At 42.7% G+C, this 25023-nt stretch overlaps 1 protein-coding gene across 1 annotated transcript; it reads right to left on the reverse strand.

Moving 5' to 3' along the window:
• Positions 1 to 1071: 1071 nt before the first annotated feature.
• Positions 1072 to 23320, reverse strand: MFSD2A (MFSD2 lysolipid transporter A, lysophospholipid). Its single transcript, XM_069757157.1, has 14 exons — positions 23112 to 23320; positions 20294 to 20422; positions 19585 to 19709; positions 14004 to 14127; positions 11795 to 11873; positions 11549 to 11703; positions 10915 to 11005; positions 10681 to 10802; positions 9017 to 9100; positions 8586 to 8669; positions 8142 to 8254; positions 7048 to 7191; positions 4546 to 4722; positions 1072 to 4377 (listed from the first exon to the last, which is right to left on the reverse strand). Exons 1-14 carry the CDS (start codon positions 23181 to 23183, stop codon positions 4323 to 4325), a joined length of 1554 nt encoding a protein of 517 aa, XP_069613258.1. The 5' UTR covers positions 23184 to 23320; the 3' UTR covers positions 1072 to 4322.
• Between the last annotated feature and the right edge of the window lie 1703 nt (positions 23321 to 25023).

Below are 25023 nucleotides of genomic sequence, written 5' to 3' on the forward strand. Positions count from 1 at the left end.
ACATACCCTAAGGGTATGTGCACACGATGCAGATTTAGTGCAGAACTGCAGCAGATTTTTCTGCAGCAGAAATGCTGCAGAACTGCACTGTGATTTACAGTACAATGTAAATCAATGTGAAAAAAAAAAAGCTGTGCACATGGTGCAGAAAAATCTGCGCAGAAACGCTGCAGATTTCAAAGAAGTGCATGTCACTTCTTGTGTGCAGTTCTGCAACGTTTCTGCACCCCTCCATTATAGAAATCCATTGTTAAAAAACGCATAAAAAAAAACGCATAAAAAACGCATAAAAAAACGCATAAAAAACACCTGCGGATTCTGCCAGGTGATGCAGATTTAGTGCAGATTTTATGCAGAAAATTCTGCACCAAATCTGCATCGTGTGCACACAGCCTAAGAGATTTCACCAAGATATTGCAGTGATGGAGAACGGATAAAGGAAAATGGAATCCATCTATGCTTGCAGAATACTGTTGGACAATTGTTAGAGATGTTCGGATGCAGGAGTACAAGAGACAAGCAAAAAAGAATTGTCACTAAATGAGGACCATATCTTGTAGTGAAATTTCTGAAACTCTTTAGATGTTTACTTGTTATTTGATTTGTTGTCTCTTCTAAATAAATATCAGAAAACTGGCGTTACAAAATATTGTGCTTTTTTTACATTTGAAAAAATAAAGATTTCAAAGTACTGAAACTTGTATGCATTAGTTATATGTAGCACTAAAAGGAAAAAACTCTGATATAGAAACAAAAGCCAAAAAGTTAAAATTTTCATTGTCAGATTTTACTTCAGGAGGTCAAAAACTTTAAGAAATGACTAACTTCATAGCTGAACCTGACAACTTTTGAAAACACATAGAACAGTGCAATCTGTGAGGATCATGGAAGGTTTTCAGAGTGATACTTTTTTGCTCTACACACTGACTATTAGAAGAAAATCCTGAACAGAGGCCCACCTCTCAGAACACCCCATTAGGGTATATGCTGACACATTCCAAGCCATTTTATTAGTAATAACCTCATAAATGGGTTTATCTGGCATAGATTGGTATATACCAGTCAGAAACATTTTCAAATATAGTTTAGATTTATTTCAAAATTACAGAACAATCGCAGTTTAACATTTTCATGGTCTGTGAGAGGCAAATTCACACATGGTTTAAAATCCATTCCATCGAGCTGGTACATATGTACAATACAGAATATATTCATTCACTTAATGCATTCACTTTGAGACATCAACCATAAGTTACCACATTAAAAAATACATTAACAATATGTAGGATGGGCACAGTTATACAATTGCAGTATAAAGGGATAATAGAAAAAAAACAATTTGAGGGATACACATCCTATAAAAAGGGACACATTTCCCGTAATGGTCATATAAAAGTTGTCAATAGCCCTTATAAGATTATTAAAACGTTTCTTCCATACCTGAAGACTAAATATTACAGCTGTACTATGCACACAAGACAACTGCATGCTCTAGTAGTTATTGGTTCTCTAGTATTTTATACAGTGTCACAGTAATGGTCCTCCAGAGTACAGAAGTGCAAAAGACCACTGGACAGGTACTTAAGATTGTATGTATAGAGACAGTAACTTGTCTATGAGGCTGAGGCTATATAGAGTGACTTTGGCCACAGCACAATTCGAGTGGCCAAAGATCGGTATGTGCCGCAGCTACAACACCGCATAATGCAATATGGACCCATTCACCTGCAACTCCTAGCATATCATGAGTGACAAGCATGTTGTAAAAAGCAGGACCCAGCCAGGTTTATTGGGACTCTTGTCTCGGAACCCTAAGGGTCACAATGCAGACCCACTTGCTTGCAATGTAGCAGTGGCACACATTTTTGGCCACGTGACCTGTGTTGCAGCCAAAGTATCTGTGTAGCCTTATGGTAATGATCCTGTTCCGTGAGAGATCCCTGGACATGATTGGAAATTACAGAAAACAAAACATCTATAACCTGTTTTCTATTACCAAGGAACAGGAGGATTATTTTTTGTTTATAGTATTGAGGAGCAGAATTTTTTCTGAAAATATTCCATTGCAATTATCCTTTATACCCCCAAATGAAAAAAAATGTTCCCTCACAGTAGTGCCAGAGTTGTCTATGAGTTGTGTCTGGCACTGCATTTATGGATATGGCAGACCTGCAAGAGCAGCCACAGCCCAAGGGCAAACACTAGTGCAGTTATGGGGTAAAAAGAACGAGGCCCTAATTTTGTAATCCCCCCGACAACTCCTTTAATTTAGCAAGCACAAAGTACTTTTGTAGCATAGTGTCAGGAATATTATAATGGGAGCATTACGGTAGATATAATCCACTAGATGAAAATTTTCAGTTGCTTATGAAAAATGGACAAGGACAATGAGCTAATGTTTTACGCAATCTCAAACAATGCAGTATAAATGTAATACAATTGTAACATGGTATCCACAGATGGGCGGTTAACAGGAGCTGCGTGGCATTTAGAGAACTTCGAGGGTGTTTATAATGGGGAGGCACACTCAGGAGACAGTTAGACATTTTGAGAAACAGTTTCACAAGAAGAAACGCAATCAGCTCTACATGCACTGTACAGCACACACTTAAGGTCTATGTTTTTTCCTACCAAAGTCAACGAGTAAAAACATCAGCAGTGACAAAGCATTGCGTGGTTCTTCCATATAGCATCTAGCTATAGAGCTGCTGCTCTCATTATGAAATCTGCACCAGTCATCCGCCATACAAATGCCTTTAGCTGTTCTTCAGTATCATTTTAAGTAACCCTTAATTTTTTGAGTTTCCAAGCACTGTTAAGCCCCTTTATTAAGCAGGACTAATCTATCGTACTGCAAATCATTGACTGAATACGCCGATTTGCACTCTTTAACGCTCCCCCTGCACAAATTGCACATTTAACAGGTGAAATGAATGGCATGATCACAATCGGTAAGCAGCTTTTCAATACAACACACATCCCTGTGTCTTCTAAAATACTGTTGTATAAAAATCGCCAAACGGGAATACAAAAAACAATGCACATCTGTAGTAACAGTCACTAGAAATGTTTCTATAGCTTTACAAAAGTCCATCATTCTGAAGTAGGAAATGAGCGCTTCCTTCTTGTGCCATTGCTTTTTGTACTTGAGAGGGTTAACAATTGTACAAAAGACAAACCCAGTTTATTCTGTAACCTGGAATATAAATACACAGCTCCATGGACTACTAAATACGGACTTCAAGTAGAATCAGCAAAGTGAATTACTCTCTGTTTTCAGCTCTATAAAATGTACTACAATAGGGATGACGGGGAGACTGATGGTCATGCTCCTAGGTTCGCGTCTCCAAAATAAGCTCACCATTTTACTTCCTTGAATACTGTTAAAGGCTTCTAGATATAAAAGTTCCCTGTTTCTACATGGAGGTCCCATCGGGTGTGCTCTGGTACACATGCTCTTGGCAGCACCCCCCATTAAGGCAGACGAGCAGAAGGAGCTCAGATATGCACAATCAAAGCTGTAGCCGGGATTATATTTTCCTCCAAGGCCATTGTGCTCCCCAAGTACCAAAGTTAATTAAATCTTGTGCAACACACATATGCATGCTTTAAAACCTGCCACAATTTGGCCATTCATGGTCCAGCTCTGGTAGAAATAATCATTGAGTTTTGTGGCCAAATGACAATTTTGGCAATATTTTTGTCCCCACATTTAAATAAATGTAAGAATGTATAAAAGTCCCTGTGCATGATGCTGACCTCTTCATAGGATAACTTTGAATCATGTCTCCTCATAAATAAGCCATATTAGGTCTACAGGACAATACGATTTGGTTGGATATACATTACTCACATCTTTGTACATGGCAACAGAAACATAAAACATATACAGCATTATATACATTTATTAGGAGCACAAACGCCAATATTTATGTACATACATTACTGAATCTCAGGAATTGGCTTTTAGCAGGCATCCACTACCTGCTAAGATAATATAATTTAGGGGTCAATATAATATAACAGAAATAATTACTTTATCTATTCCCCACATGTCTGTGAAGTCCATATATACAAAACCATTTTGCAAATTTACAGTTAATACATTTACCCTATGTTAGTGCAATTTTCAGCAGGACTGCAGCATTCAGTGTGTGCCAAGCACAGATAGCACCAGGGAGCAGGGTCATGCCCCCAAAAGATGACAGTTCTTAACTCCACAGTGCAGAAATGTCATTCACGGGCTAATACCTACCCCCATAGGGGTAAACTGAACGTCTCTAGAGCTCCTGTGTGTAATCGTTGGCAAGGCACTGCCTGGGTCATACGTGGCTAGCAATCTCTATGGAGTCAGAATCAGAGTCCCGGTCAGAATCTCTGTAGACCAAAAAGAAAGAATTGTCACTTGTCTCTATACAAAAGACAGACAGATCCATACACATTAGAAGCATAAGTCACAGAACAAAACCAAATCCTCAATATGATAACTAGCCATGCCTTACATAAATATGTAAAATCCTGGGTATCCATATAAAAAGACCTCACCTCATGAGCTGCAGAGCTTTCTTGTTTTCTTTCCTCTTCTCTTCATCAATGGGGTATAGTTTAAAGAGTAAAAGCCCAATAAGTATCATTAATATGGGGGCAGCACACACGAGCAGTTTCAGAGTCACATCCACTGAGCCTGGTTGATCACAGCTAGCAGTCTTATAGCCTGCAAAACTAGAGTGAAGAATGGACATGGTTAAAAAAAAATCTATTCAACATAAGAAAAGTTAAGAAACTAACTGGGAAATGCTAAACTGCTCACAAAACTGGATACTGAACTTTAACTCCAGAACAAAAAAGCTGGAATTTAAAAACAAAAATGCCTCTTTAGTTAATAAATTCACAGCTCTTACAGTAGTCACGTAAAAAAGACAAAACCAACTTTATAATCATTTTGTGGTTCTATTACAATGGAAAGGCAATGAAGCCATGACAAAATTCTTTACAAGTCTTGGTCCATTCCATTTTTATAAAGGCACTGATGAACATGACCCAACCAAAACAATGAAATGTGCCCAGTCACGTGGAGTCGAAACGTCCCAGTTGGCTATTAAATAGCATTTTTTCTACTTGAGATGGTGTGCTGTTTCCAATTTTTTCACTATATTTAAACGGACTGGTATGTACCTGGGAGGCTTTGCATCCAATGTTGCTGCTGCTGCTTTTGTCTTTTTCTTAATATATTTTATATGGCACCCTTGGACATGTGTGTGCTCATGTAACTTTGACCAAGGTTTTTAATTAGCCTGTTAGGGTTATGGCTTGTTCACTATCATCGTTAGGAAAGGCCAGGTGATGCAAATTTCCCTACTTTATAAAAGCCAGCCTCCTCTAACCTTGTGCCAAAAAAAGGCACACAAAGCAGGAGAAGGGTATAAGAAGATAGCAAAGCAATTTCGAGTTGCCCTTTCTGCAGTTAGAAATGCAATTAAGAAATGGCAGTTAACAGGAAAAGTAGCGGTCAAGATAATTTCTGGAAGACCAAGCAAAATTTCAGAGAGCTGCTCATAGGATTGCTAGGGAGGCAAATCAGAACCCCCGCTTGACTGCAAAAGACCTTCAGAAAGATTTAGCAGACTCTGGAGTTGTGGTAAATTGTTCTACTGTTCAGAGACACTTGCACAAATATGGCCTTCATGAAGAGTCATCAGAAGAAAGCCTCTCCTGTGTCCTCACCATAAAATTCAGCATCAGAAATATGTAAAAGAACATCTAATCAAGCCTGATGCATTTTGGAAACAAGTCCTGTGAACAAATGAGGTTAAAACAGAACTCTTTTGCCACAATGATCAAAAAGTATGTGTAGAGAAATACGGACACAATTTCAGGAAAAGAATATCTCGCCAATCATTAAGCATGGGGGTGGATCAATCATGCTTTGGGGTTGTATTGCAGCCAATGACACAGGGGATATTTCATGGGTAGAGGGAAGAATGGATTCAATGAAATTTCAACAAATTATTGATGCAACATATCACCATCTGTAAAAAAAAAAAAAAAAAAAAAAAAAGCTGAAGTTGAAAAGAGGAAGGCTTCTACAAATGGACAATGATCCTAAACACACATCAAAATCCACAATGGACTACCTCAAAAGGCGCAAACTGAAGATTCTGCAATGATCCTCACAGTTCCCTGATCTGAACATCATTTAAAATCTGTGGCTAGACATCAAAATAGCAGTGCATGCAAGATGACTCACAGGAGTCTCACAGAACTGGAAGAATTTTCCAAGGAAGAATGGATGAAAATCCCTTAAGGTACCGTCACACATAGCGACGCTGCAGCGATACCGACAACGATCCGGATCGCTGCAGCGTCGCTGTTTGGTCGCTGGAGAGCTGTCACACAGACCGCTCTCCAGCGACCAACGATCCCGAGGTCCCCGGTAACCAGGGTAAACATCGGGTAACTAAGCGCAGGGCCGCGCTTAGTAACCCGATGTTTACCCTGGTTACCATCCTAAAAAGTAAAAAAACAAACGCTACATACTTACCTTCCGCTGTCGGCGCTCTGCTTCTCTGGTCTGGCTGTGAGCGCCGGGCAGCCAGAAAGCAGAGCGGTGACGTCACCGCTCTGCTTTCCGGCTGACCGACGCTCACAGCCAGAGCAGGAGGAGAGCAGAGCACAGCGCTGGAGGACAGAGAGACGTAATTCTGACGTCTCGACTTTTTCTTGTTATGCTGTTTTCCGATCGGATTCACTTATTTTATATTTTAATAGATTGGACTTATATGAACGCAGCGACGCCATATGTAATTTTTTATTTTTTGTTAATTGTTTAATTTTTGGAGGAGTGATTTGAATATTTTTTCATATTTTTTAGAACTTTTTACATTTGTGTACTGCATTTTATAGTCCAATTAGGGGACTTAAAGCTGCGATCGTTTGTACTTATACAATGACAAACATTTTTTGGGTGGCTTTACACCACCACCCCAGTTTACCGTGTACCTATTCCAATAACCCTTCATTGTGAGACCAAAAACTGCACATACTTACTCCAAGCTTAGCGTGGAAATCCCCAATGATACCCCAGAGGCAAATTTGGTGAAGAAAACGTAAAACGAGAAGAAAATGGCTTCATGTCCAGGTGACTCCGGGTTCTTCAAGACAAAGTCATCTATTACATCTGGAAGCATGGACCTGACAAGACAGGGTAAAAAAATCTAATTATGTCATAAATTAGAATAAAAAGTAGCAAATAGTTGACATGAACAGGTAAAGGACTTCCTTCAGTTGAATGTTATGCATCCTGCCAATAGAATACCTTCATTGCATGAAATACACAGCAAACATAAGCTGTCACAAACACATTGCAGAAGTTTTATACAAGTGCTGGGTTTATCTTTCCTTTACCATAAAGGGAATGTTCACAAGTTTCGCAGTTGCTGTAGAAGTTTCTTGTGAACGTTCGTATGTAAAATCCACAGTACTACCAGCAACTACCGTAGTTTATGTTTCAAGTCTCTGCAGAAAATTTCAGGATGGAACTTGTTATACGTTGCTTACTTTAGAGTCTGCAGCATGTCAATTTTTCGTGGGAAATTCATGCATAGCAAAGTGGGAGTAGGCAGCAACACAGGAAAAAAAAAATGCCAAAGTGTGGATTTTGCTGCGGAAAATTTTCAACAGATCTGCTACATATGAACATACCCTTATGGTTCACTTACATGCGGATACTCCCTTTACATTCAGAAAATCAGCTATATATTTGCAATATTGGCATTTAAGACTCGGGAGGTTTGTCTTTGCATATCCAACTCTCTAAAAGCATATGATAAGTAAGGAAATGATGTGAAAATGCTACATTTCTGTGGAAGCATAGGAGTCCTCAATGGTGGATACCTTATAATGGCTAACTGAAAACATGGTAACAAATAGCAGCTGTCGAGCTAATTATCACCATCTTTTCTCTTAGCCATTAAAAAGGTATCAACCACTTAGGAATCTCACATTGTAATAGCCAGTAGATAAAATAATAACTAACATGGTACAAAGATATACTTTTCCTGTATCAGTGCAAGCATGTGAATTTAGTGCTACAATATATGCAGAATATGGGGTAAAAACAAGGTAAAACAACCAATTCTCACCATGGCAGGAGAAACGCAGCAGCTACGCTGAGTCCAGCAGCTACGGCAACAATGTAGGTTACTATGAGATTGATCTTCACCACACCAGCAACAATAAGGAACGGGACAACAGACTAGAATTGAATAAGAAAATAAATTGCTATGTATAAAAAAACAAATAGATTTGCTGAAAAGTAGAGGGATTATGAAAGAGTGCCTGCACACCACACAGCCCACCCACATTTCAAAAAGTATTTGCGGAAGAAGTGGAAGACCCCTGATTATTTCAGCAATGTATATTCTGCATATGATAATGTTGAATGCAGGTTTGCCTTGCTTTCTAACTTTCCACCAGTAGGTGGCGACAAACGCTCAGTCATGACTTTCCATCAAGTCTCTGCCAAGTATAGTCTCACTTCTTCCATACTTCTGCTGGTTAGATTACATTACGCTACTTTTACTCACCGATATCCCAAAATAGACAGCAGTTTTCTTTCCAAACCGAGTCAGGAACCACTGCCAGAATGGTACTGTCAGCGTAGCAGAAATCTAGGCGCAAAGGAAAACTAAAAATCAATGAAATAATGAATGAAATACAATAAAAAAGTTATTTTATTTTTTTTTGAGAGGCAAGAAAGCCAAAGAGGTGTTAGGAAGTATTATCAGTTTACTGTGTACCCACAGATCATCCAGGAAAAGAATGGAGGAGAGACACAGGAATAAATATGTTCTCCGGCTCACAATAGCCTTCTATCTTGGCATTGCCAGGACAAAAGAAGCAGTGTGTGCTTGGCCGTTCTACCAGCCATCAGCAGTAACAACCATCACTAAAATGTTAGAAATGGCGAGACTGTTGAGATTCTGCAACAGTTATATAATGTGTCCCATGTACTCACCATTATGACAAGCAGAATATTCTGGAAGTGCTTGCGGTGTTGCAGCGTACATTTCAAAAAGAGTGCAAAGTTCCCTTCCAGAAGCTACAATACAGAAAAGAACAGAAACATGTTACCTGGGATGCCACCCACTATTCCTAGGCACTATTCACACTGTATCTGGTGCTTTGCCATAACAGGCATTCCAGAATATAAACTGATCATCCGTGCAGGAGGCTGGAAGGAGATGGTATGTGCATAGTCTGGATCTATGATGTGCGGCCATACAGTCATCAGCAATGACAGGCGGTATGTAAACTAACACTGCAGTCTAGATCAGCACATGGTTTATATTATGTACCATCAGCAACTCAGTCACTTCCTTAGGTTCCTAAATAGCGCTCTATTAAATCCACAGATTTATAATTGTCCAGAACTGAATACATTCTACCTACAGGTCGCCAGAATGCAGATATTACGTAAAAACAGGAAATAATATTTTTAAAATCGAAGATCCACTCAATAAAGAATATAAATGTCAGGATTTATTCTATATGGTGTGATCTATGAATAATGAGGAGTTTCTATGGGTTTGCAGGAAAACTTAAAGAAAACAACATATTACCAGAGCATTCAACGGAATGGGGCCGAGCTGCATAACCGGAAAGAGCCCGTGGACATGCAGTAAATAAACACCTTTTTTCCCCTAATCCTGGACAATGCTTTTGATCATTGTTTCATGAAGGGCTATGCATGTGTCAATTTCATCACTGGCTCATCTCAATTTGCTGTGAATTACGGGTAACATTTTGCTTCTCATGAGTAGGTTGAAAACCTTGACAGACCCAAGAGAAAAGTTCAAAATTTCTGCAACGATGAACTAAATATGCTGCACAGACGCAACTACGCTCCATTCAGGACAATGATTGAGATCCCTGATCTTGGGGTTCTAAAGCCCCACTCTCTGGATCGCTGGGGCTTGTACCCTTCGTGATCAGCAAGTTAGCCCCCCACCCACACGACTTTTTTTTAATTGTGAATAATCCTATAAATTCCATTCCTGGCTTATTTCTTGTCTTGGATGTATGCATGCCTCATACAGATGGATGATAAAGTTGCAGACATTTCTGCACCAATACTGCAGCTTGTGACTATATGCTGGTGTCCAGCCCATCTATAAGCATCACAGAAGAGTCTCCAGGGGGATACATTTTACCTGCACTGACTCACTGTTGAAAACTATTGTGTTAGGAGACAGATATATGTTATGAGTTTTACTCAACAGAATCTTCTATACTACAAACCAACAAGCCAAGCCGTTTTCATGATTTGCATACAAGGACATCAATTAGGCCAAGTGGGATGGGGTGGGTGGGGGGGGGGGGGGTCACTGAAGGGAGCTGCCCAGAAGACTTCATCCCATGCCTGGATCTGACCTGAAACACTGCAGTGCTGAAGACTAGAGTGTTATTCTTTGTAATGAGAGAGCTGGAGTGATTCATGTCAGCCATGGCTTGGGCTGCAGGAAACGAATATAAAAGTTCTCTTTATTAAACAAAGTTAGGTTGGTGAAAAAGGAACTGAGGATGTAGGACAGACACCGAGACAGCAGAAGCTGTGAAAATGAAATGTACGCATGAAAGGAGAATGTACACATGACATATCCATATAATGCATGGACTTACCATAAAAGCCAATGAAGTGAAAAGAAAGCCGGTGATCAGTTTAATGTAGGGCCCATGACTCATTACTAGCTTCAAGCCCTGCCAGAAGGATATGGGCTGGTCGGTCAAGAGCTCACACGAATCTGCAGAAGAAACAAAAGGCCGAAGTGATACTAGCAATGGTAAACCCAAATATACGTGCAGGACTGGAATCAAATAGATGGGAAATCAGATCTAGCACTAATATTTACGTACCTCGCCGCTCCTGCACGCCCAATGACAGAACGATGGCACATAGCACATAAATGGCACAGATGACCCCTGCAGCAATCATGTAGGCATTTCTCTGTGGGCATAAATGATTCGTCGTGAATTTTTGAAAGGAAGAGAATGAAGAACTTTACAAATACATTACCACATATATTAACCTAGTATTTAGGAATCACGCTGGTTGACAAATCCAAGCCTCTCCTATCAGCATGACATGTGCCAGATCTCTCCCCAAGGATTCTGTCTGGTTGTTCAAACTATGTTTTCTCTAAAACAGCGCAGCATTTCCGAGAGGAACATACGTGGGTGCAGTCATGCAGCCCGTGCCTGATACATGCTGCCTGGGGTTTGGGCAGTATGAATCTTTTAAACATCTGCACTGATCAGTATCAGTACATCATCTTGATGGGAGTGACAGCATCAATTGTACAACTAAAGACTTACGATAAAGAGGTTTTTCCCCCCTTAATTTAAAATAACAGGTATTACAAGTAAAAGAAATCAGATTATAAAAACTGGACAAATGAAGGAATGCTCCAAGATTTTTTTTTTAAAACAAATGATTTTGAGGAGCGATGATTGTTTGGAGACATAATCCATGTAAGACAATGAGACTCACCATGTTGGTAAGAGACTCTGGTTCTTGAGAAGCGGTAACACTTGCCACTGACAGGTTTTGGAAGGCGTTGGTCACACATGGGTCTTCTACTTTACCCACAATCTGTCCTTGAATTGCTGTGCCAAGGACAGTTCCCAATACTTCCACTGTCATACCTAAAAGAAAGGATAGCAATGAAAAAAAGAGAGCTTTCCAGCAGAAAATTCACAAGGGCTTGCCAGCTGGCTCTACAAAGAAGATACGTACGGTATCCTGTAGCAGAGTCCCGGTCACTTTGCTCCTTACTGATAAACATGGTAAGAGCTGAATAAGGCACATGGAAACACTGAAAAGTGCAAACAACAGTATGAGAATACAAAATGTATGTCCTGCAATGATGATACAGTAGTAAGCTGAAGTTCATCATACTAAAGTGCTTATTAAAAAGACCGCACTATGGCCATATTTTCTCATCCGTGATAGGGTCATAAATCGCAGCCTGACTATGGGTCTCATTGTCAGAACTAACAGCATCAAATATGTCTATGACATTGTTCGCTTGCGATATGAACGTGTTCGTGAATAGCAGCTGTATTTTGGATGAGAAAATCCAGCTGCACTACAGTTATGTGAATGAACCCTAAATGCCACATGGCTATACTTTTATTCTATGTATAAAGGCAGTGCTTCCCACCAGAGGGAAGTTTTGAAAAAGTTGTCCTACTGTCCTCTGATGGGGGTCCAGCCCTGTTTAGGTCAAGAAATATAGAAATGCAAATACAACTATATGACCATGCAGATGCACCATTACATTGGGGCAAGGAACATCATTCTGCCACCATTGATACTTCATTATTCTATAGCTGGAAAACAAGTCTGCCATAAAATAGTGGGGAAAATAATTATTTGATACACTGTCGATTTTGAACGTTTTCCCACCTACAAAGAATGGAGAGGTCTGTATTTTTTATCATAGGTACACTTCAAGTGTGAGAGACAGAATCTGAAAACAAAAAAACAGAAAATCACATTGTATGATTTTTACATAATTAAATTGCATTTTATAGAATGAAATAAGGATTTAATCGCCTTCCAACCAGCAAGAATTCTGTCTCTCACAGACCTGTTAGTTTTCCTTTAAGAAGCCCTCATACTCTGCACCCCTTACCTGTATTAATTGCACCTGCTTGAACTCGTTACTTGCATAAAGGACATCTGTCCTCACAATCATGCTTTAACCTCTTCACCATGGCCAAGACCAAAGAGCTGTCTAAGGACCTCACAGACTAAACTGTGGACATGCACAAGGCTGGGATGGACTACAGGACAATAGGCAAGCAGCTTGGTGAGAAGGTAACAACTGTTGGCACAATTATTAGAAAATGGAGGAAACACACGAGGACTATCAATCTTCATTAGTCTGCGACTCCATGCAAGTTGTTACTTCGTATCTGAAGGATGATTCAGTGGAAGGACAGGAATCAGCCCAGAACTACACAGGAGGACCTGAAGAGAGCTGGGACCACAGTCTCAAACATTACCATTAGTAAAACACTACGCTGTCTTGGATTAAAATCCTGCAGGGCACACAAGGTCCCACTGCACACGCCAGCATATGTCCAAGTCCATTTGGAGTTCGCCAATGACTATCTGGATGATCCAGAGAAAGAATGGGAGAAGGTTATGTGGTCAGATGAGACCAAAATAGAACTTTTTGGTGTCTATTCCACTCACTGTGTTTTGAGGAAGAAGAATGACGAGTTACAAGCCCAATAACACGGTCCCAACTGTAAAGCATGGTGGGGGAAAACATCATACTTTGGGGGTGCTTTTCTGCAAAGGGGACAGGACAACTGCACCGTATTGAAAGGAGGATGAATGTGGTCACGTATCGTGAGATTTTGGCCAACAACCTCCTTTCCTCAGTAAGAGCATTGAAGATGGGTCGTGGCTGTGTCTTCCAGCATGACAATGACCCAAAACACACAGCCAGGGCAACTGAGCAGTGGCTCAGTTAGAAGCATTTCAAGGTGCTGGAGTGGCCTAGCCAATCTCCAGACCTGAACACAATAGAAAATCTTTGGAGGGAGCTGAAACTCAATGTTACCCAGGGATGGCCCCGAAACCTGAAAGATTTGGAGAAGAACTGAATAGAGGAGTGGGCCAAAATTCCTGCTGCAGTGTGTGCAAACTTGGTCAAGAACTACAGGAAAAGTCTGACCTCTGTAATTGCAAACAATAGTTTTGTGCCAAATATTAAGTTCGGTTTAACAAAATGCAAATTATTTATGTAAAAATCATATAATGTGATTTTCAGGATTTTTAATTTTTAGATTCTGTCTCTCACAGTTGAAGTGCGCCTATGATAAAAATTACAGACCTCTCCATTCTTTGTAGGTGGGAAAACTTGCAAAATCGTCAATGTATCAAATAATTCTAAGAACAGTGGGGAAAATAAGTAAGTCATGATCCTTACCGTTACAAGAGTCTGGAAGAGGCAGTAGAAGGTAAGGTACCACAAGACCTGACCACTGGTGAATCCAGGCACAAACCAGATGAGGAAATAAGTGATCACTGCAAAGGGAGTAGACAATAAAATCCTGAGGGAGAAGAAAGGAGAACATGAGTAAGGAAAGACATACTGTAATATTGCCATGATTACCTTTCATCTGTGAATAGGAAACTAACACAACCAGTGTGTCTGTGCAAACTAGATGATGCTGACTGGAGCCGGTTTTCATATTTTTATTATGTCTTCCTCTTCCCACAGTATTATTTTACAAAATACTGAACCAGCAGTCAACCCAACCAGTGATGACTGAAGGCATTATCCCAGCATGCTCGTGTGCTAACAGAGTGACTTCGGGAACGCTCTAACATGTTCGAGACCCCGAAGCTGCATGTCTCGCGGCTGATTGTTAGGCAATCTCTGCATGTGTTGCGGCTGTCCAGCACGCCAAAGACACTCGGTTAGCACCCGAGGGTGCTCGGATAAGACCTTATCTAAGGAGGTCCCTGCATCACTAAACCCAAAAACACTGGAACTTGAAGCCACCAATACAGGTACACAAGTGACTGACACCAATGAACCAATCTGCATGTTTATAACTCAGTATCCCATGAAGGAAAGCGCATGTTGCAAAGACTATGTATAATATAAGCTTACATGTGACATCCCCAATCTGATGCGTATAGTACAACACTCATTTTAACACCCCACAATATATGCACATTAATTCCAATAATGCCAGCAGTGCTTAAAATCAGAGTTACAAAAAAGACCAGAATGACCAGGTACTAGAATATTAATTCATCCGGTTTTACTGGGAGTCACCCATTATTTAGATTTAAATCCTTCCTAACCCAGTCACTCAACCAGTTATAGCGCTGGTGAACACTATCGACATCTAATTCAAAATAACTTTAAAAGGGGTTGTCCCTTCCAAATCTCTACATGTTTCCCCTGGATGTCAATTATGTCCGTAGGAAAGTAGAGTGAAGCAAATGCGAATTTGATGAAGGGATCGCATGATAGCCATTACAGCACCGGAGGTGAGAATACGTTAATATTTTACTGGGAAGAAACCTAGGGATTCAGAAGGGGTTGTTGAGTAGAGGACAACGCCTTTAACCCTGCTGTTCTGTTCGGTCTGGGGAGACCTATTTTGAACTTTGGTATTTTTTGGGGTGTTCAAGATGCGGTTCTGAAACTTGTGGTTGATTGACTTAAATGAGGATGGGTCGGTCGGCCACGGGTTTCAGAGCCGCATCTTGAATATTTTAAAGAATATTGAAGTTCAAAGTCGGTCATTTTTGACCAACAGAACAGCAGGGTTAAGTCAACAAATATTAGGAGTTGTAGTCACATTGGCACTCACTGGCTGACCGCAACTCACAAATTTAGAAACTGCTTTGACATTAGAATTGGACTACCAAAAAATGAATAATTTCCATGTAATATTGCAGTATATGTCAAGTCGGTTGCACGCAATATATTGACTAGTCACAATTATGAGAAAGTCAAATTTCACATTTCTTTTAAATCACTTTTCAAAACTGCCAAGGAAATACTGTAAGACACTTGGGCATGGTTGAGTGGGAGGTGCATTAATCTACAGACTTTAGACTTCTATTTCTACCACAGACAGCCCAAGGTGCACCACAATTATTATGAGGTGTGCGACCTTTAATAAATTTGTTGCATCTTTTTCTGAGAAATTCTCCCTAATACGACAGGATATTTGGGCCCATGGCATACAGTCACGTTACCCAGCCCTCAGTGTGGACATTGTGTGCTGTTAGAGAAAGGAAATCCTGTTATGTCACACAGTGAAATCATGCAGGATAGCCATCACAGGCGGCCGTCAATGACAATCCCTGACATAACACAAACACTGCTTTCATAGAGTTCAACTTGGAATGAATCACAAGAAGAAGAGCTGACTGACTATATTCTACAGCACAAAGCCGTATAACAGCCTACACAATCATTCATACAAGATACAAGATTCTGTGGAAGAAAATGCTTTACACTTTAATGCAGGGCTGTGGAGTCGGAGTCAGGGAAATTGTGGTGTCAGGTTTGGCTTACCGACCCCACAGCCTTGCTTTAATGTTTAAGCACATTTATAGAACAGAGACATTTCAATAGTAAACAGCATAGATAGAGGGCATTAATTCACATTAGCTATAAAGGTCCATTTACACTGCAAGATTATCATGAACAAACGTCCTAGGAAGCTGCACTTCTCAATTATCTAGTGGTCTAAATCTGCCACAAACGAGTAGCTGATTGGCGGCTGCTGGTCATCAGATGTCAGAGCACCTTTAGGCTAACCATACAAATGTTTTCTGTATATTTGCAACAAATGCAGATGTAGTAGGATATTTGCAGTGGTTTTCATATTTTGCAATACAATAAAAGACAATGGCGCAACAGAATGCTGCAGATGTGAACAGTTGCAGATTTTCAAAGTTTTTTTTTTTTTTTAATTTAAGTATAAGGTTCTGAAACCCCGTCCGCATGCATTGTACTTTAATTTGTGGCTGGTTTGTTGTAGGAATCTATGACGGAGGTACAACAAATCCACCAAGTCTGAACAAGAATGAAATGTACTGTCAGAAAGCAGCAATTACCGTAAGTCTAATGACTTCTACAGAAGAACTGTGCAAACAGAATTGCAATCTAAAGAATAATAATAAAAAAAAAAAAATCTGAAGACCCCCCTCCCCCCAAACCCCTGTCTATTTATTGCATGCTATTCATTGCAGCAGCAGCATGCAGTACAGCGTACAGTGAGTGCAGCACACGTACAGTGAGTGCAGTAAATAATCAGCATACATCTGCTGTATGTAACAGCCACTATTATCCGGTGCCCTGTAGTAACCTCAGTCTCAGCTGTCAGTGAATGGCTAAACACTCCCTGCCCTCTGATTGGGTGAGCTGAGCCCCGGCTGTACACACCCAATGTTTTCATTGGCTAAAACAGGTGGTGTGTTGTGCTTAGAATGAAGTTACCGCCTTTTTCCATTTTTATACGTTCACTCACTCTTGAACCATGCCTTTGTATCTGATCAGGCGAGGGCCACGTCACAGGGAAAAAAGCGCCCGCGTGCTCTCTGGAGTCACAGAGCACCACGTCTCCCATAAGAGTAACACTTACACTCAAAGGGGGAATACTCAGTAATCGCATCATTTGCAACAGTATAACATGGGAATGACAGGACTGTGCGAATTATCCCAATCCAGATACGGTCCTCCTAAAACAATTTACATTTAGTTCCTGTATAAAGGAAATCAGAATCTCTGGCCTACTTAGGAGTATTCCGGTAAAAGGCGAATGCACAAGTGCACCTTCATGATGTGTATGCAATTCCATATGGAAAGGGTTCGGAATGTTAGATAGCGTATATATTCTATAAATATTATATATACATACGCTGAACGCTCACAACCTTCCATAGGGTATATACACACACATACAGAGTATTCCATATTGTATGTGTATATGATAGATAGATAGATAGATAGATAGATAGATAGATAGATAGATAGATAGATAGATAGATAGATAGATAGATAGATAGATAGATAGATAGATAGATAGATAGAACACTCAATCTTTCATAGGATTCCAGAACCATATAAAACATACGCATGGGGTTTGGGCACTTGACCCTTTTGTGACTGTCACATATGTCATACTGATAAAAACCAAGAGAACCCCTGCACTACGGGCTGCCTCCAGCGCTACTAATTAAACAAACTGTTAATGTACAGTGTAATGTTATGTAAATATAAGGTACACCGCTGCCCTCAAATGATCTCCTTCTGTAGATAAGAGAAGCAAACACAGTTACCTGCTAACAAGCAGTGACTTTACTACTACACCACCTATTACTCCTGAATGCCAAGCTTATTTATTGCAAGATCCTACTAAGTAATAGTGATAATGTCCTACCAACAGTTTGACCTACTTTTTATAATTATCTGATGTCCCCAATTCAAATCCTGTAGAGCTTTACTCCATAATCCTTGACTTTTGAAAAAAGAAAGACAAGTCATGCTTATGCCACCAAACACTGATGCCAGGGCCGACCCTCAGTCACCCCCAAATTTTGTTTCCTACTGCTTCCTGGGATCTGTTGGTTATCATTTATACTCAGTGCAAATAGAAAAAAATGACAAGGGGCATAACATGCCAAAGTATTAGCATTTTTGGACTAGAGGCTGCTAAATCTATTGGATTTCACTGTATAACTTTAAAGCAGGAGTGGGGAACCTTATTTCTGCCAAGGGGCATTTTGATATTAATACCATTCTTTGGGGGCTGCACAAATCGCACGCTAACTCCACCCACAAAGTACATCCTGACGCTGGCACTGGTGTTAGGACAACCTTTCATTGGACGCGCCTCGGCTGCTAGTAGTGTACACTGCGTGTGCATGCTCAGAGCAAGAAGAAATTACAAGGCTGGCTGCAATAAAAATACAGCTGCCGGCCCAAGCATTGCAGACCCCGGGAATCAGCCCGGGGGCCAGAAAAAATGTCTCAGCCTACGTGCCTGGGAAACTGTCAGCACAGAATGACTGTTCAATCTGAGTCCCGCTGCTTGGTGCTTCAAGGTGGGGCCAATCATTTATATACATCTCCACTACCCCCACTTCCTTGATTGACAGCTCTGGCTTCATAGAGTCAGAGAAGGTTGGAGATAGATGGAAACCAAGCAGGTGGGAAGGTGTATATATATGTTTGGCCCCTGCACTTGGTTTGAACAGTCATTCTGTGCTGACCGCGTCCCTTTAAACCACTGCTGCTGTAAATGTCATTGATTACAGATCGCTGCCCTGCAGGCCATTTGAAGCCGACAGCAGACATTGGACAGCTGTCGGCCTAACATCGTTCAACCTACCGCCATCTCTCGCGACTATCCATATACAGGAACGATAAGTCTAACATTCCAGTATTGTCTATGAGAGTCACTGCCAAAGTCATCTAGTAGCTCAGCCTAGATCCTTGACGAAAATAATAGAAACGACAGGATCCTTCTCTCCCTCAGCAGGACAGAGATGCAATCAGTGTACTGTCCGTTTTGTAATGGGGAAGGAAACCTTTACAAATTTTATTTTTCCGCATCCGTGATGAAACACTGATAGCAAACACTGATCAAATGCCGATTACATCACACTCATAACACTGTTAAACCCCCCTCCCCCCAAAAAAGGTCAATTTAATAACGTACATGAAAAAACGTTAACAACTGAACAAGACCTTAGTTGTGTGTTCCACTAGTTGAAGAAAAATCACCCCACTGCATGGAAGAAATCCAAATACAATATTACACAAGGATACAAATAATTTGCTTTCGCGTTTCATAATCTTTCTTCTGCATTTACATCCAATAATATATTCAGAATTTTGATGGTTGCCCATTATTTCACAGCAAACATACTGACCGTGTAACTCCAATGGGAACCAACAGAATTGTGAAAGCTCATTTAGATGCGAATGTAATGGAAAAATCAGTATAAAATATAGTTTTCACAATTTTACTTACCAAGGCATCAATCGTCCAAATCCTGTCCAATTGCTTTTACTGACAAAGAATCCCACCAATGGGTCTGTGATAGCATCCCACACCCGTCCCGTAAAAAGAATGATGGAGGCATGGAAAGGAGTCATCTAGAGTTAAAGGAAGAAGGTGTGAAAGTCTGTAAAGCGCAGTGAAATTAATGGTGCTATATGAGGGAGTAAAATACATAAATAAATGACCGCAGAGGCGATAGGTCTATATTACGCTACGTTCACATTTGCGTCTTTGGGCGCAGCATTGTCGACGCAACCCAAAAAGCGCATATACACAACGCGGCGTTTTTTTGACGCATACGTTGTCCTAAAATGCTTTTAATGTCTAGACACTTCATCAATTGGTTTTAACTCAAAAGGCGCATGCGTCGAACAACGCAGGCTCCTGCGCCCTTTGCGTTTAACAGACACCAATGTGTTTTTTTTGCGCATGTACGACGCAAGTGCGTTGCATGCGTTTTTACCCGCAAATTTGGCGCAGGAAAAATTCTACATGCCCTGTCTGGTGCGACCAAATGACGCATGCGTCGTACAACGCTTGACAACGCATACCGGCGCATGTCCATGCGCCCCCATGTTAAAGATAGGGGCGCATGACGCATGCGTCAGTATCCGTCGACGACGCTGCGCCCAAAGACGCAAATGTGAACGTAGCATTACATGATAACTGAGCACGTTACCTGTACCACTTCCAAGAGGTAGATTTGCAGGAAGAATCCCAGGGCACAGCCGGTAATTTGATATGGCGCACCACCAATGGCATAACATATTTTACTGCATATGGACAGCTTGTGCTTCCCTTGTCGGCCCTGTAGTATATAAAAGAGAAATGTGTGAAAGGTTCGTTTTTTACCCGCATATCACAATGTAGAATCAGAACATACAAATCAAAGGGGACGACAAGCTCTCGGTTAACAAGTATGTTAATGCCTTATTCTCCTGCCAGGCGCAGAACATGCCAATGATAGAATATAAAAAGTCACAAATAACCAGACTGCATTGAATAAAATATACTGTACGTAACATATCTGGGACATATAAAGGGAGACTGCCTCTGTTTAATTCATTTGGGATCCACCGCATGCAATGAAATGGAGCACGATGCCATATTCTGCAGAAGATACCAGAGGAAGTTGTTGCATAGACTGTGGTGAAAACTTCCGCAGGAGGTATATGCAGCACACGACGAAAATGTCACAGAACTACCCTACACACGGGAACCTGTAGATTTATACTAGACAATAATACAAGTATAACCGAAAGTTATTTATTTCTATATTTCCCATATAAAGGGCCGCCTGTGCATACATCCTTAGATAATAGGTATATTTCCAGTAGCTCACATGGACTGGCCACATTTTAGCTTTGAATTCTGGATACAACATCCAGTACCCCGTGGTTCTTCAGTAGGACGAACAGAGGGAGCCAAGTGTTCGAGCCATAGATTGTGAGCCCTTGCGGGCAGGGTCCTCTCTCCTCCTGTACCAGTTGTGACTTGTATTGTTTAAGATTATTGTACTTGTTTTCATTATGTATACCCCTCCTCACATGTAAAGCGCCATGGAATAAATGGCGCAATAATAATATTATTATTATTAACCCTTTGTCTGCTTAGGATCCCTCTTAGGGTATGTGTGCAGGATGTTTTTTAAGGCCATTTCCACCTGGAATACACCTAAAAATGCACTGCAAAACATGGACATAATGCACAGCAATGTCAGAATAACATCGCGGTGCACATCTCTTATTATGTCGCTCCTATTAACCGCTTCAGGTTTCGAAAACCCTGGATCGGTTAAAAGTAGTAACTTGTTCGTTATTCCAAATGAATGCGCCCTCTCTCTATTATAGAAGATACAGGATATTGTAGGGCGATCAATGAGTGGAACATGCTGCCACGAGAGGTGGTGAGTTCTCCTTCAATGGAAGTCTTCAAACAGAGGCTGGACAGACATCTGTCTGGGATGATTTAGTGAATCCTGCTTTGAGCAGAGGGTTGGACACGATGACTCAGGAGGTCCGTTCCAACTCTACCATTCTATGATTCTAAGAGGTTGGCGGCTGTGAAACTGCCAGCGGTGTGGAGTTGCATCAGAAGAAAGATGGCAGCATTTGTGCTGAAAAGGACTTGTGATAGAAAACTTATTATTTTGCAAAGTGGTGTGCTAGTACAAAGAGCTGCTCCCATATTTTAACATGGTCGCCCATAGACTTCCCTTGTGTTGTTATAGGTCAGTGTGATCACGTTGACAGTTTCTGGCTGACAGACCCCCCCACCCCCATCATCAGCTGTCCTGTGAGCGGCAACTAGAAAGGGAGTTCTTCAAGCAGGACATACCCTTCACATATGTATGGATCATATACTTTTGTGCAATAGTCAAGCTTGCTGAAATGACAAAACGTGAATCTTAATTTATGTAAATATTGAAAATGACAAATTTTTGTCACGTGGATATTATGTGACAGACACACACTGCATTGATATTGTGGGCATTTTCCAAATCAATTACACTAAAACTTGACTCAACATGTGGACATCCCAGCAGTAGTGGGCGCAGTGAAATCCCTTTATGGTCTTGCCACGGAGCCGCAGATTTGTGGGCGCAGCCCTGCCAGGCTGGTACGAGTCCTCCTTATATCACTCTGAATGGTATGCCCTCTAATAACCTCCGCTGGAGGGAGGGGGATCATATCTTACCATTCTGGAGCTACAGCAATGTCTTACTATTCTTTACCTGGCTCGTATAATTGAATGGAATGTTATTATATTTCCCTACATTTTATTTCTGTATTTTATCTATATTTGTCATAAACACGAGATGACAAATATAGGCAGATCTTTTATTCTGTGTCTGGACCGGAGGAACATCATATACAGAGGACGCAATCTACACCGTATAGCAAGTAGGTGTCGTTACTGATCTCAGGCACACCTGCCACTCCAGGACGTATATACACAGAGAGAAGTGTAGCGGTTGCCAGTAGCAACCAGAAACCCCAGTTGGGTGCTAGCGTCAATGTCCCAGTTGTCACCCATCTATACACTTCCCTATAACTCCTTTCCCCCGCAAGGTCACCGCCGAGATATGTTACTGAGGACAATTCCTGGCTACGGTTGCTATGGTGACCGTCCGGGAATTGCGCCAGGAAGAGACTTGACACTTTTAGAATAAAACAGCATCATTGTTCTGCCACGCTGGAATAATGCACAATAGGGAGGGATGTAGAGGAATGCCGTGCCCTCACTGATGCCCACCGTAACAATGCCCTTATGTGCCCACAGCTCTCCACCGACAGGACACATCCTGACAGAACGGCCATAGGAAACTAGTGCATCCCTGGAAAGTATGGCGTGTCCGTCACAGGCAGCCATAGGAAAGAACTTGACCTGCTTCAATGACAGGGCGCAGTCACATGTAGCGCAGGCTGCACGGTGTACCGGGCGGAATCACTGCACCCGGTGCTGGGAGCAGAGACATTGGGGAGCACAGAACTTACCTTCTCCGTGGATTTCGGCTGCTCCGGCCCCAATAAGCCGGCACAGGACGTGCTTTCAGATTGCTTCTCCATACCGGGCGCGCTCCGGCGGTGTCCGCGGATGGCAATAGTCGGTGTACTAGTCCGGTGTGGGGATGTGGCAGCTCCTCACCTCCGGTACACGCCGCCGCCGCCCGCTGTCCTCGCCTCACTGATTCTGGCACATGAATGAAACGCTGCCGGCAGCCGCAGTCACGCCCACCCGAGAGCTCTCACACCACACCCCTCCGTGTCCGGGAGTCTGTGTGGGACCTAGGCACGAGCGTGGAGCTGGGAGGTATCATGGAGCTAGGTGTGACACATGGAAACATGCCTGGTGGGGGGCTCGCGGAAGACCCCCGGTAGCCTGGTGTGGGGCTCGCGGAAGACCCCCGGTAGCCTGGTGTGGGGCTCGCGGAAGACCCCCGGTAGCCTGGTGTGGGGCTCGCGGAAGACCCCCGGTAGCCTGGTGTGGGGCTCGCGGAAGACCCCCGGTAGCCTGGTGTGGGGCTCGCGGAAGACCCCCGGTAGCCTGGTGTGGGGCTCGCGGAAGACCCCCGGTAGCCTGGTGTGGGGCTCGCGGAAGACCCCCGGTAGCCTGGTGTGGGGCTCGTGGAAGACCCCCGGTAGCCTGGTGTGGGGCTCGTGGAAGACCCCCGGTAGCCTGGTGTGGTGCTCGTGGAAGACCCCCGGTAGCCTGGTGTGGGGCTCGTGGAAGACCCCCGGTAGCCTGGTGTGGGGCTCGTGGAAGACCCCCGGTAGCCTGGTGTGGGGCTCGTGGAAGACCCCCGGTAGCCTGGTGTGGGGCTCCTGGAAGACCCCCGGTAGCCTGGTGTGGGGCTCGTGGAAGACCCCCGGTAGCCTGGTGTGGGGCTCGTGGAAGACCCCCGGTAGCCTGGTGTGGGGCTCGTGGAAGACCCCCGGTAGCCTGGTGTGGGGCTCGTGGAAGACCCCCGGTAGCCTGGTGGGGGGCTCGCGGAAGACCCCCGGTAGCCTGGTGTGGGGCTCGTGGAAGACCCCCGGTAGCCTGGTGTGGGGCTCGTGGAAGACCCCCGGTAGCCTGGTGTGGGGCTCGCGGAAGACCCCCGGTAGCCTGGTGTGGGGCTCGCGGAAGACCCCTGGTAGCCTGGTGTGGGGCTCGTGGAAGACCCCCGGTAGCCTGGTGTGGGGCTCGCGGAAGACACCCGGTAGCCTGGTGTGGGGCTCGCGGAAACCCCCCGATAGCCTGGTGTGGGGCTCTCGGAAGACCCCCGGTAGCCTGGTGTGGGGCTCGCGGAAGACCCCCGGTAGCCTGGTGTGGGGCTCGCGGAAGACCCCCGGTAGCCTGGTGTGGGGCTCGTGGAAGACCCCCGGTAGTCTGGTGTGGGGATTTTAATAGACCATCCCTGTTAGTCTGGTGTGGGGATTATAATAGAACATCCCTGGTAGTCTGGTGTGGGGATTATAATAGAACATCCCTGGTAGCCTGGTGTGGGGCTCGTGGAAGACCCCTGGTAGCCTGGTGTGAGGCTCGTGGAAGACCCCTGGTAGTCTGGTGTGGGGATTATAATAGACCATCCCTGGTAGTCTGGTGTGGGGATTATAATAGAACATCCCTGGTAGTCTGGTGTGGGGATTATAATAGAACATCCCTGGTAGTCTGGTGTGGGGATTATAATAGAACATCCCTGGTAGTCTGGTGTGAGGATTATAATAGAACATCCCTGGTAGTCTGGTGTGGGGATTATAATAGAACATCCCTGGTAGTCTGGTGTGGGGATTATAATAGAACATCCCTGGTAGTCTGGTGTGAGGATTATAATAGAACATCCCTGGTAATCTGGTGTGGGGATTATAATAGAACATCCCTGGTAGTCTGGTGTGGGGATTATAATAGAACATCCGTGGTAGTCTG

Source organism: Ranitomeya imitator, chromosome 3 (genome assembly GCF_032444005.1).
Source record: "Ranitomeya imitator isolate aRanImi1 chromosome 3, aRanImi1.pri, whole genome shotgun sequence".
In the NCBI taxonomy this organism is placed as follows: domain Eukaryota; kingdom Metazoa; phylum Chordata; class Amphibia; order Anura; family Dendrobatidae; genus Ranitomeya; species Ranitomeya imitator.